The 12,508-nt window shown below is 44.3% G+C and overlaps 2 protein-coding genes across 15 annotated transcripts in view; one reads left to right on the top strand and one right to left on the bottom strand.

Moving 5' to 3' along the window:
* The first annotated feature begins 5,601 nt into the window (after nucleotides 1-5,601).
* The window catches only part of GJC1 (gap junction protein gamma 1), a 31,223-nt gene continuing 24,316 nt past the window's right edge, over nucleotides 5,602-12,508 (top strand). For 5 of the 14 annotated variants that reach the window (XM_065909255.1, XM_065909251.1, XM_065909250.1 and 2 more), the window contains exons 1-2: nucleotides 6,957-7,171; nucleotides 7,301-8,059. The gene's annotated coding sequence lies outside the window, so the exon portion shown is untranslated. Of the gene's footprint in view, nucleotides 6,050-6,402; nucleotides 6,615-6,956; nucleotides 7,172-7,300; nucleotides 8,060-12,508 lie in introns of those variants that run through there. The other 9 variants (XM_065909246.1, XM_065909245.1, XM_065909242.1 and 6 more) reach the window with 4 other exon arrangements.
* Nucleotides 6,074-7,048, bottom strand: LOC136150115 (basic salivary proline-rich protein 3-like). The gene has a single exon (XM_065910887.1). The coding sequence runs from the start codon at nucleotides 7,046-7,048 to the stop codon at nucleotides 6,074-6,076; it is 975 nt and encodes a 324-aa protein (XP_065766959.1).

The raw sequence follows: 12,508 nt of genomic DNA on the forward strand, positions 1-12,508 counted from the left end.
ATCTGTAAAATGGAGGTAGCATCTACCCATAGGATCGATGTAAGGGTTAAATAGGGCTTTCCAGGTTGCTCAGTGGTAAAGAATCTGCCAGCCAGTGGGTTCAACCCCTGGGTCCAGAAGATCCCCTGGAGAAGGAAAATCACACGGACAGAGGTTGGACCCCACTGAGTGACTGAGCATACACGCAAGGGTTAAATAATATGATTGTTAGAATTCCCGTCCCTGCTGAAGAAAGAATTCCCTTTCTTCCAGAATGAGCAAGGTGGGGGGGGGGGGGGGGATGGGTAGCAGGCTAGGGGAGAAATGGAAAGTCCCTGACAACAGATGGGAAGCTTGCCATCTTCTGGGTGGTCCTGAATTCAGCACACTTGCATCCCTTGGCAACCCCGTCCTCCCTGTTGGAGGTGCTTCCCTGCCCTAACTGGAAGCTTCAGGTTTGTTCTCCTGATTGTGTTGGGGGAAGGGAATGGTTGGGGGTGGGGGGCTTGGACTTGAGGCTATACACAATCTAAAGACACAGCTGTGCTATATATAGCCTGAGGGAGCTGAGTGACAAGAGCGGGGCAGCGAGGGACGTGCAGCTTTGCCTTGAGCTAAGGAGTGCTGTGAGTGAGGGGGTGACGATGAATGAACTGGACAGGGAACAGAGAATGCCCTGAGTTGGGGTAGGAATGAGAAAGACCCAGGCTGAAGGGCTAGGGTAATTACAGGGGAGAAAACTTGGGGCCACAGAGTAGTGTCTGGAGGGCTTGAGGAGTAAAGAGAAGGCAGCAGGAACAGGCCAGGGCAGTGGAAGTTTCCAGATGAGATGGCTAGACTGAAGCAGCCTCTAGAAGGTACCTGGGGTGGGGAGGGTGGGACATCCCCTCTCTTTCTAAAAACAGGCACTGGTTCCAAGGACCTCGCAGCATTTGTTCAAGGACAGCCCCAAGAGCTACAGGCTTGGGCCAAGAAAGTGCCTTTGGTACCCACTAATCATTCTGGAAGAATAATCTCCTTGGAAGAAAAGCTATGACAAAGCTCAACAGCATTTTAAAAAGCAGAGACATCACTTTGCTGACAAAGGTCCATATATTCAAAGTTATGGTTTTTCCAGTAGTCATGTATGGATGTGGATGTGAGAGTTGGCCCATAGGGACAGCTGAGCGCTGAAGAACTGATGCTTTTAAATTGTGCTGGAGAAGACTCTTGAGCATCCCTTGGACTTCAAGGAGATAAAACCAGTCTATCCTAAAGGAAACCAACCCTGAATATTCATTGGAAGGACTCATGCTGAAGCTGTAGCTTCAGCCTCCTGATGTGAAGAGCTGATTTACTGGAAAAGACCGTGATGCTGGAGAAGATTGAGGGCAGGAGGAGAAGGGGGCAACAGAGGATGAGATGGTTGGATAGTATCACTGACTCAATGGACATGAGTTTGAGCAAACTCTGGGAGATAGTGAAGGACAGGGAAACCTGGCGTGCTGCAGTTCATGGGGTCACAAAGAGTTGGACATAACCCAGTGACTGAACAACAACAATAATCATTCTGGAGAGACTGCTCACATACTTTTAAAGATTCTAAGAGGGTGTGTTGTGGATAATGGTGATGGGAAGGCTGAATGAGAGTGTAGTGATAGAATAGAATCATGTCTCATGAAGGAAGAATTTTGAGCTGTGGAAGACACCAGCACAGACCCCAGTACTAACAAATGGATGTGCCAGAGGACTTGAAATGTTTTGCTAAAGTTCTGTGTTGGGTGCTTTTGAATACCCAAATTCCCCAAAGCACACTGTGAGAGGGGACTGATGTCTTGAGAGCCTACAAGATTTAGGTACTTCACATATTTAAGCTTCACAACAGCCCCAACTAGTAGATATCGTTATCCCCACTTTACAGATGAGGAAATCAAGGCTGAGAGAGGTTAAGTAACAACCATATCATACCACAGGTAAATGGCTCCGCTATCCAACCAGTAATGATAATCACTATAGACCACCTTACGATGAAAATTTAACATATGACAATGTGGTTACCCGTACATTTCATCACATTCTCACACCATCTTAGGCAAAAATCAGGCAGCACAGTGGTAAAGGGTCTGCGAGCCAATACAGGAAACACAGGAAACGCAGGTTCAATTCCTGGGTTTGGAAGACACTCTGGTGTAGGAAACGGCTAACCACTCCAGTACTCTTGCCTGGAAATTCCCATGAACAGAGGAGCCTGGGGGGCTACAGTCCACAGGGTCTCGAAGAGTCGGACACAACTGAGCGCATGAGTGCTAAGCACTCACACCAGATTAGAAATATGTGTAAATGGGGGGCTTTCCTGGTAGTCCAGTGGTTAAGACTGTGCTTCCAATGCAAGGCACGCAGGTTGGATACCAGGTCTGGAAACTAAGATCCCACATGCCAAGTGGCCAAAAAAAAAAAGAGAGAGAGAGAAAGGGGATACACATATATGAATGTAAACAGCTGGGCAGGACAGACCTCTGAATCCAGAGCCTCCAGACATTCAAGGACTCTCACCAAGGCAGGGTAGCTCAGCCCACTGGGTTCTGGGTGTGTTCAAAAGTCCCTGTCTGGGTGGTACCAGAGTTCTCTTCATCTCCCATATCCTTCTCCCCACCCCCAACTCCTGAGCATATTTCACGCATCCTGCATCCTTCATTTGCAAGTAAATTGACCTTAACTTGAAATCCAGCATTAATACTCAAAAAACTGTTAGCTGGGCTCTGGGAAACACTGGTAAGGAGTCATCTTACTGTTTCTTTTATACAACTTGTATTACCCATTCAAAAAATTCTTTGACAAAAAAAATCTGCTTTAAACAAAACCCCTCTGGCAGGAAGGAGTGGTATAATGTATCTCTCGGACAGGATTTAGCCACAGAACAACTACAGGTTAACTGAGACTGCTGGGGATTATAGCGGGGAGGGGGTTGTGATAGTAACATGCCCCCTCCCAATAGCAGAAGTAATCAACAGCTTCTTATTCAGCCAGTCTGTGGCAGGCAGGGCTTCATATTGCCAACAGGGAGCTTTCCCAAATCCTACCTCTCTAGGCCTCTGGTCCCATCCCCCAGGACGGAAGAATGGGCTCTGAACCTACCAGCCAAGTGGAGACCCTGGAAAATGTGTAATGGAAATAATGACACACTGCAGCCTTCAAGTTGACCCTACAGTTCCCAAACCACAGAGCCCCAGGGTGACTCTCAAGTTCTCAAACTGGGTTTTGATCCTTTCCTGCCTGAGCCCCATGTGAATAAAAAGTGATGTGGTTCTCACAGCACCCGGCTCCCCTGCTCCCTGCCAGAGGCTGGAAACCAGACCCATTTCCCCATCATTTCCCAGTTTGAAACTTGAGGATTTTTTTTTCCCTCCTTCCCGCTGGTATCCTTTTCATGTTTCCTTCCCTCTGGTAGCATTTTTATAATAGCCACAGTGGCAAGCCTTCCTTCACGCATTCACTCTGTATACACTTGCCAAGCACCTACTATGTATTGGACTGGGCTCTAGGAGCTGTGATATAGCTTCCCTGCCTCCAGAGAGTTCATATTCTAGCAGTTGCCCTGATTTGCTCAGACCCTGGTCAATGCCTGGACCGCTGGCTTAGGTTTCTGGCCTCAGCTCAGCTCTAACTGGATTAAAGGATGTCTCTAGCTGGCAAGGTGATAGAGGAGAGGAAGGAGTCCTGACCAAGAGACAGAGTACTGACTACGTTTCTATTTTTTAAACTATCTGCAGGTAAAACAGCTTAGCTTCCTTGGGTTTCATTTCCATCTTTAAAAGGTTGCTCTAGGGAATTCCCTGGAGGTCCAGTGGTTAGAATTCAGAGCTTTCACTGCTGAGGATGCAGGTTCAATCCCTAGTGGGGGAACTGAGATCTTAAAAGCAGCATGGCAAAAAAACAAAAACCAAACAAAAAACTGGTTGCTCTACCTGGATAGAGACAAGCTGCATGCTTGAGAGTAAGATAACAAATATAGGAAGTGTTTGGTTCTCAATCTCCATGAAGAACGGGTAATGCTAAAAGATGGAGAGGCTTCCCGGGCATGTCCATCCATGAATTTATAGAAAAAGAATACCTAATAAACATTTGAGTGTATATATATATATATATATATATATATATATATATATATGTATAATTTACATGTATAATACACAATACATAATTGTTTATATATATATACTTACATAACCAAATGTCTTAAAAGGTTATTAATTGGTCTTAGCATACCATAGAAAAGTAAACTACCCCTATTGAAAGAGAACAGCTCAAATGTGGCAACTAAACACACCTGAGAATCTTGTATTTGGCATTCAGATCAAGAAGAGAACAAGATCAGCCCCTCTCCCTCTGGTAACTATCCTTTCCCTAGGATAACCACTATCCTTGCTTCTAACAGTACAAATTAGGTTTGCCTGTTTTTGAACTTCATATAAATGGAAAGTTTTGGGAAATTCATCTATCTTAAAGCTGCCTGTAGAGATTGTTTATTCTCAATGCTGTGTATTGTATGAATGTAACATTTTGTCTATCCTTGCTGTGGTTGATGGACATTTTGGGTAGTTTCCAGTTTCTTGGCTGTTACAAATAGTACTGCCATGAATATTCTAGAACAAGTATTTTGTACATATTTCTGTGGAATTTCAGTAGAACTACAGATTCATAGTGCATTCCTAGGTTCAGCTTTAGTAGACATTCATGGCCAAATAGTTTTCCAAAGTGATTTGCACCAATTTATACTTGTACTAGCAATTGTTGGGAGTTTTAATATTGTAGTCAGTTTTACAACGATGTTGTCTCCTGTGTTATCTGTACTTTATTCCTATTTTCACATATTTACAGGGTCTTCACACTTGTCATTTTAATTTCTAAATATTTTAATTTATTTATTTAGCTGCACCGGGTCTTAGTTGCAGCATGCGGGATCTTTACTTGCAACATGCAGGATAATTTTAGTTGTGGCATGCAAATTCTTAGTGGCGGCATGTGGGATCTAGTTCCCTGAGCAGCGATGGAACCTGGGTTCCTTGAATTGGGAGCACAGAGTCTTAGCCACTGGACCACCAGGGAAGTCCCCACGCTTGTAATTTTAAATACATTTGTAGAGAAGTAACAGTGACAGTGGGGAGGGCATGTGGCTCTCAGGACACGGCAAGTATAGGGGGAAGATAATTTAAATACCGAGGCCAAGCAGCAGCTAATGAAAATGATTCAAGCTGCTGAGTGGAGAGGAGCTTGAGTCTGGTGGACAGACGCTACTCAGAAGTAACTGCCAGGAGAAAACAGAGGCTCAAAGTGAGTAAAACTTTTGACTTTTTAGAGAGAAGCCAGAAAGACAGATTTTTAAAATTTGGCAACTAATTGACAATTTTGGAAAACGTCCTACAGGCCAAATAAAACATCTGTCAGTGGGCCAGATGTTCAGCCCTCAAGTTTGTTTTCAACCTCTCGACTGGCCATAAGGGCTTGGCTTTCCGTCGGCGGGGGTGGGGTGGGGTGGGGGGAAGTGTTTTATTTATACCAAGTCATCTCACTGGTTAAGAGTTTAATTTCCTCTGTGTTCAAAAGGGTAAAATAAAAACCCATCCTTCTGTATGGTGATGGTCAATAAGATAATTTAGGAGCACTAAAGTACTCCCCCATCTCCTGAGTTCGACTTCCATTGTTATGCAGGTACCTCTCCACTTAAAGCAGTTGAGGAGTTTTCCTAACCCTACGGTGCAGTTCAAGGTTCGAGTTACCTATTCAGACAAGTTTTTAGAAAGTCCTTTGAAAATGGGATCCTGCCGGGATGCAGAGGGTTAAGAGGAAATGGCCTATTAGTGTCTTGCTAATTCGAGAAGTCCAGGACCTCAAAAGTATCTAGAACAGTAAGAGCCAAGCCTCGAAAGAATGAACGACCATTAACCCGACGAAGGCCAGTAGGATCTTCGAGTAACTGCAGAGCAGAACCTAGAACCGGGAATTAGAGTCCGGTGTTACATCCCCTGGCCTTGGCCGAGGGCAGCACAGAAGACAACTCCGGGGCTCATTTGGACCAACCCAGGATACCCAGGTAAGGCGTGTCTTCAGGGCGCCGTTAGATGCCCGCTCGAAGTGAGGCGCGGCCGGCCGGGGGCGGTTCCTGTCCCGAGAAGCAAGCTGGAGGAATGACCTGCCCCGAAGGCGAAGTCTGCGCCCACCCGGGGTCTAGATTCCTAGATGGTGGGTCGCTCCTACACGTGCCGCGCCCCGGACCGCTGGGGAGCGGGCAGACCCGACCGCGGAAAGTTGAACACTCGCGCGGCCGCCCGCGCTCTTCGGGCGCCCCCTCCCATCCCAGCGCCGCTCGCCTCTCGCCCCCCGCTCCCAGGCCGCGGCGGGACGCCCCCGCCCCCATCGCGGCGCGCAGTGCGCAGGCGCCTCCCCGTGGCTCCGGGCGGCGGGAGCGGGAGGCGGCGGCGGCGGGAGCGGCTTCGGCCTCGGCCGGAGACTGAGGCGAAGGCGGCGGCGAAAGAGGTGGAGGAGGAGAGACGACGGTGGCGGCGAAGGCGATGGCGACGCGGGGCACATGAGGCGGCGGCCGGCGGGACGGGCCAAGGCCCGGCGGAGGAGGCGGCTCCGGGGGACCCCGCCGGCCGGTGAGGGGCGGCCGTAGGGCCGGCTGAGAGGCGGCGGGCCAGGGGCGGGGCCCGAGGGGAGGCGGGAGAACTTGTGAGGAGGCTGGAGAGGGGTCTGGGGCCCAGCCGAGAGTGCGGCGGGGGGCGAGGGGAGGGAGAGGACGCCACCCAGGGCTTCCCGCTGAGCCCCGAGGGGGCGTCGCGACCGACTGTCCGCCGCTGCCCGCGGTGCGCCCTCCCCCTTTGTCCCCGGGCGCGCGGTTCCCAAATTGGGAGGGAAAACGGCTCGGGGGTGGGCCCGGGCCGCGGCGGTCGCGCCGGGTGGGCGGGGAGCCCGGACGACCTGGGCGCGCACTTCGGCGGTGCTCGCAACTCCTCGGGCGGTTAGGGGCGCAGGGCCGATCCGGGGCGCTTCGCGGGCTGGTCTTTGTCTCCGGATGCTCGGCCCCTGACATCTCTCCGGGCGGCGTGCCGTTCGTCTGGCTCTTTCCTCGAACATCCCTGCCGGGACTCCTGTCTCCGTAAATGTTTGAGAGATGTAGTTCGCGGGCTTGGAAGTGAGGGGACCGGGGAATATGGTAATCGCCTCTCTGTTAACACGTTTTTGTTTTGTTTTGTTTAAACTTAAAATGATTTTTTTTCCCCCGCTTGGTGAAACTTTGAACGACCGGTATGTTGTGTTTTTTCCCCCCCCTTTCTGTCTCCAGATTCAAAATTACGGGAAGGCGCTAACGCTGTGATTGTGGCCAGTTGTGTGGTTGGCGGCTGCTCTTGGAGCTTTGAGTTGAAAAGATTTACGTGATTGTGTGGTTTAGAATTGTTTGTTCTTTTTTTCTTTTCTTTTTTTTTTTTTTTGCGACTGTTTCTAAGATTGGGATTACTTTTTCTTTGGGAAATGGGCAGATTTGATTTACCATTTGAAGGAATTTTTGTTCATTGAGAACCTGCAGTAGTACAGATTTCATTGTGCTCGCTCTTTACGTTGTTAGCATCAAGACTACTTTGTGGGGTCGAATAAATCAAGTTACAGTAAGTTCTGGATGAGCGTTATCTTGTATGCCTGATTAGTCTAGAAATTATCATGCGTTCGTGTTGTATACACGTTCCAGTGAATATATGTGAAAGCGTTGTAGAAATCAAACTATATATGTGAAAAGGATTTTAATTCCCTTATCAACGGGGTACATTAACATCTGTAGGAAAAAAAGACGATGTAATTTAGGAATCAAATCCTGTACCCCCAAAGAGGGCTTTAGGTATCATTCAGAATAAGAACGCAGAAAAAGAAAACTTAACTCTTGAGCTCCTGACTAAAAGTATGTGAATTGTGATTATGTTTGCTTCGTTTGTGTGTGTTTATTTTTTGGATTTTACCGTAGTTTTGTGTGTTGCAGTTGCTTTGGATTCCCTAAGTGCTGTGTAATAGCAGAATTAAAGAAACATGAACTAAGTCTTCTGGGTAAAAGGTAAAAAGCACTGGTAAACAAGTCTGTGTCTTAGTTTTCACCAGATCATTGTAAGCCGAGTGTTGTAGGAAAAGGACATTTTGAAGAGAATATATGGTAGTTATATGAAATTCTTCTTTTATTATTTGTCCTGATTTGTAAAGTCAAGAATGGTTTCATACTATTTACTAATAAACTGTTGTGTCGTTTTCCCAAGCATTTCAAACATCCTTTCCAAATGTAAGTGTTCTTAACTTTAGGTTGTGTGACTTTTGAATTGGTTTTCTTTTTTTATTTATTTAGCTGCACTAGATCTTCCTTGCGGTGTGTGGGATCTAGTTCCCTGACCAGGTATCTAACCCAGGCCCCCCTTCTTGGGAGCTCAGAGTCTTAGCCACTGGACCACCAGGGAGGTCGCTTAAATTGGTCTTCTACTTGTGCTAGCAGCCACAATGCTCTTAAAAAGGAGCGAAGGACTGAGTAACTTGCTATTCAGTCCATGAAGGTAGAATTGAGTTTCAGCCTTTAATTGAAAAGGTTTGAGAAGTTAACATATTTTTAGCATAATAATCTTATTTATAAATGCTGCTGTCCCTTACTAATTTTTATTATTTCATATCTGTATAAATTAGCCAAGTGAAAAGATTCTGGGTAGGTCTCTGATTAGCTACTCCTTTCGTCACCGCCACTTTCAGGATTCACCTATCAATTCATTAATTGGGATCTTAGACTACAAAATAGATAATTAAAATTCAGAGCATCTTTTTCTCAATAAATACCTAGTTCCATGATTTTATTCAGTGCAAAGTGGTGAGTTCCAAAAAAGTTGAAACTTTTTTTTTAAGTTCACATTTCAAAGTAAATGAAGTGTTTTCTTTTGTATTTTGTTTTTTTAAATATTAATTTGGATAGTTGAGTGCAGGTAAAAGTATCGTTACTTATTTCTGAACTTGTGCTTTTTTTGTGGCATAGAAGTATGTGTGGCTCCTATCCAAAATACCTAGCAAAAATTTAGGTAAAGATAGGATGGAGTTACTTTTTTTTTCCTTTGGGGGACCATTTCTTTGAGAATACATATAAGATAGGTTTTAGCCGACACCATTAACCTGAAACTTAAACGTAGAAAACAGTTTTGAGCTGTTATCAGCAAAGTGTCAGCAGTTGTTTTTTCAAGCATATTACTGCAGCTGATGAATTTAGTTTATGTGGAAGTAAGGACCTATTTGGTTAAGTCTGAGCACTGCCATTTTCTACAGCTGTCAGGAATGAATGACCAGTCATCCTGGCTGGCGTATGGTAGAGAACACTTGGGTTTATCATTCAGGTCAATAAAGTGTTGCCCAGTGAGGTTTTTTTTTTCCCCTAAAGACAAGGATGAGATCTTTATTTCTGTAGAGTGAGTAGAACTCTTAGTTAAAGCCTGTTCTGTAAGGCTATATTGCTGTGACAGTAGCAGAATTTGGACAAAAGTGTTCTGGTGCCCGTTTATTTAGTGAAGTTCTCTTCAGTTGTGTACCTGTGGTAAGCCCTGAACTAGATGCTGAAGATTCAAAGATGAATGTTGTGTGGATTTTGCTCTCAAAATGCTTAGCGTTTAACATGCTAAAAAGGTTTAGCAATCTGGAAATTATGTAAAATCTTTGAAACAAAAAAATGTATAGGATTCTGAGGTTTTGTTTTTTCTCTATAGAGATGGAATCAACTTCACATCCTATTTTCATCTAAATTGTAGTTAAGTCTCAAATAGTCATAAATATTTTCAGCTACATCTTTGAGGGATTTATCAGGTTTGATGGAATTTATTGTTACTTAACCAAGTTACAACATTCTTTTTGGGAACCTTCCGAGTGAAGTGGGTCTGGACTCTTGTCTATTTTTAGGGAATTCCCCTTTACTCATTCTTGGACCTTAGATTCCTAATTGCCCATCTAGAGTAGGTGTTTATTTGGATTTGAAAATTTCCTTCCTGAAATAGTTTCTTCTCTTAGTTTTCTAATTTTCCTTCCCTGCTGTCTGGCTATTCCTTCAGGTTTCCTCCACCCCCACCCAGATCTTTAATTGACGGTCTCTTTCAAGCAAGTCTTGGTCCTTAGTCTGCCTCCCTTCTCTAATCTTAACCATTCTGTGCCTTCAGTTACCACATATATTTTGGTGTTTTTTTTAATAGTTTATTTTTATTTATTTAGCTGTGCCAAGTCTTAGTTGTGGCACGCAGAATCTTAGCTGCAGTATGGGAAACTCTTAATTATAGCATGTGGGATCTAGTTCCCTGACCAGGGATCAAACCTGGGCCCCCTGCATGGGGAGTGTGGAGTCTTAGCCACTGGACCACCAGGGAAGTCCCACCATATATTTTTAATACAACCAATTTTTTTATCTATAGTTCAGACCCCTTTTCTGATCCAGCTGTCTGCTCAGTCAGCATCTCCACTTAGATACTCAGGTAGTTTGAATTTATTGTTACTTAGGTAGTTTGAATTGAGTTGCCCAGAGTGAACTTTTGGTCTTGGTTCCAAGCCTACACCTTCTTCACTGTACCCTGTTATCATTAAGTGGCTCTGTCAACAACTTACTGAAGCAGATTCTTGCAGTTTTCTTTCCACCTCTAATTTCCCCATCCTAGCCTTGGCCATCTTTTCCTAAGACGATTTTTATAGTCAATTTTAAATGGTCTTTCCTTGTTTTTTTCACTCCTGTTTTAAAAAGTAAAAAATACAATATTACCAGTATAGTTGAAGTCTTCTGTTTCCTTACCTGATTGCACCTCCTCTCCCCTGACAACCACTGTTGTAGGCCTCCTAACCAGGGGTAATCACCAACCTGAATTTATTATTCTCTTGTGTTTCTTCATACTTTTACTATGTATGTATATACTCCTAAGCAGTATACTCTCATCTACTCCTCTCACATCAGCTAAAATTGTCTTCAAAAAGCAAATACAATTGAATCACTTATCTGAAAACTTCTGTTGTTCTCCCTTTAAAGCCTTCAGTCTTCATTTTTAATAGGGTGTGATCCGGCCTTGCTACTTCTTCAGCATCATTTATTTTTACTTGGTTTCTTGTAGTATATGGTCTAGCTATACAGATCTTTTTCCCTCCCATTCACTGAAGCTTCAGAGCTCACCCAATAGCCTTTCTACATGCTGTAGCTAATCTCTCTGCCTGGAAGGCAGCTCTTCATTCTTCAGAACTTGCTTAAATATCACTTCTGCAGAAAAACTTTTCACTGTGTGCTGTGCTGTGCTTAGTCGCTCAGTCATGTCCAACTCTGCGACCCCATGGACTGTAGCCCTCCAGGCTCCTCTGTCCATGGGGATTCTCCAGACAAGAATACTGGAGTGGATTGCCATGCCCTCCTCCAGGTGATCTTCCCAACCCAGGGATCGAACCCAGGTCTCCCGCATTGCAGGTGGGTTCTTTACTGTCTGAGTCACCAGGGAAGCCCATATTAGATTAGACTGTCTTATAGCATCTTGCACTTCCCTTCTGTAGGATAGATCACCATTTTAATTAGTTTAATTATTTGTATAGTATCTATTTCATCATTAGACTATACTTTTTTTTTGTCATGCCTCCTGGCTTGAGGGATTTTAGTTCCTTGACCAGGAATTGAACTCAGGCCCCAGCAGTAAAAGTTCAGAGTCCTAACCACTGGACTGCCAGGGGGTTCCTAGACTATACTTTGGTGCCATAAAGTCAAGAGAAATGTCTGTCTTGGATGGCCGGTATCCCTAGCACCTAGCTCATAGTTCATTTATGTATTCAACAATTATTTGGATGTTTCCTAATTTCTTTTTTATTTGTAGTTACTGGTGGTAATGAAGTAAGTTCTGTTAGAGTTTTTGTTCTATTATTATATTATTATTGGTTTTTTTTTTTGTTTTTTTTTTTTTGCATTTTTGGTATTATATGCCAATACAGTGCTAGGTTTTTAGTAAATACCTACTGATGTAAATTTACTTGTATCCATGGCCTGATCAGTCTTAAGCTGTTTTAATAAACCAAAATACTATGATCACCTATGGTGTAATATGTATAGTGGAGACTCTTGACTCACAGGAAGATAATCACAGCTAGGCTTAGGCAGGTTGTCAGATGGAATAAAGAAATTGAAGATTAGTTTTTTCCTTTTTTTAAAAACATATTTTATTTATTTATTTGACTGTACCAGGTCTTAGTTGCAGCATACAAGATCTTTAGTTGCAGCACGTGAAATCTAGTTCCCCTCACCAGGGATGTAACCCGGCGCTTTGTGTTGGGAACTGGGAGTCGCAGCCACTGGGACCACCAGGGAAGTCCTGAGATGAGTTTTTTTTTTTTAACATAGTTTATCTATGTAAAAAGTTCTGGTTTTAATTTTCTTCCTGTTTGCTGGACCAAGACTCAGTATAAATAATGTCCTAAGAAACTTGGACATGTTATGTGATTACACATTAAGGCTGGCACTGATAGTTTTATACTTGAGTAT

Source organism: Muntiacus reevesi, chromosome 18 (assembly GCF_963930625.1).
Source record: "Muntiacus reevesi chromosome 18, mMunRee1.1, whole genome shotgun sequence".
Classification (NCBI taxonomy): Eukaryota; Metazoa; Chordata; class Mammalia; order Artiodactyla; family Cervidae; genus Muntiacus; species Muntiacus reevesi.

Excerpts from the sequence above, each read along its gene's own strand:
- LOC136150115 (XM_065910887.1), bottom strand. The coding sequence starts at position 7,048 with ATGTCAGGGGCCGAGCATCCGGAGACAAAGACCAGCCCGCGAAGCGCC.